Raw genomic sequence first — 438 nt, forward strand, 5'->3', positions numbered from 1 at the left:
GAGGGGAATGGTCACCGCTACCGCCCGGGCTCCCGCAACCTGCCGCAGCCGGCTCCCGGGCCTCGCCGCTCACCCGCGGGCTCTTCCCTCTGCCCAGGCACGCCGATGGGATCTTCAACAAAGCCTACAGGAAACTCCTGGGCCAGTTATCCGCCAGGAAATATCTACACTCCCTGATGGCCAAGCGGGTCGGGTAAGGCTCTCTGCTTGTTCTTTTCCGCGGTGGGCGTTGGTACTACTGGAGCGGAGACACTGGAAGGGCCGCGGCTGGGGGGAACAAAGCTGCCCCGGCGGGGTCGGGAATGTGTTGCGCCCTCGATGAGTCTGGTGGAGTCCGGCTCCCCAGGCATCAGCCTCCCATGGCTGCTCCCGGCGCAGCGTGACCCTGGTTGTCAGCGCGGGTGTGCGCGGAGGGTTGGGTGGGTTGCTACAGCCGGG

The 438-nt window shown here is 66.7% G+C and overlaps 1 protein-coding gene across 3 annotated transcripts in view; it reads left to right on the forward strand.

Annotated features, from left to right (window-relative positions):
- Positions 1–388, forward strand: part of ADCYAP1 (adenylate cyclase activating polypeptide 1) — a 4,430-nt gene extending 4,042 nt beyond the window's left edge. Inside the window, exon 4 of one of the 3 annotated variants that reach the window (XM_017738330.1) lies at positions 98–387. In XM_017738330.1, coding sequence (XP_017593819.1) covers positions 98–197 — 100 coding nt within the window. In that variant the 3' untranslated portion in view covers positions 198–387. Of the gene's footprint in view, positions 1–97 lie in introns of all 3 variants that reach the window. The other 2 variants (XM_017738331.1, XM_017738329.1) reach the window with 2 other exon arrangements.
- The last annotated feature ends 50 nt before the right edge of the window (positions 389–438 follow it).

The sequence above is a fragment of the Corvus brachyrhynchos genome, unplaced genomic scaffold, assembly GCF_000691975.1.
Source record: "Corvus brachyrhynchos isolate BGI_N302 unplaced genomic scaffold, ASM69197v1 scaffold106, whole genome shotgun sequence".
Taxonomy (NCBI): domain Eukaryota; kingdom Metazoa; phylum Chordata; class Aves; order Passeriformes; family Corvidae; genus Corvus; species Corvus brachyrhynchos.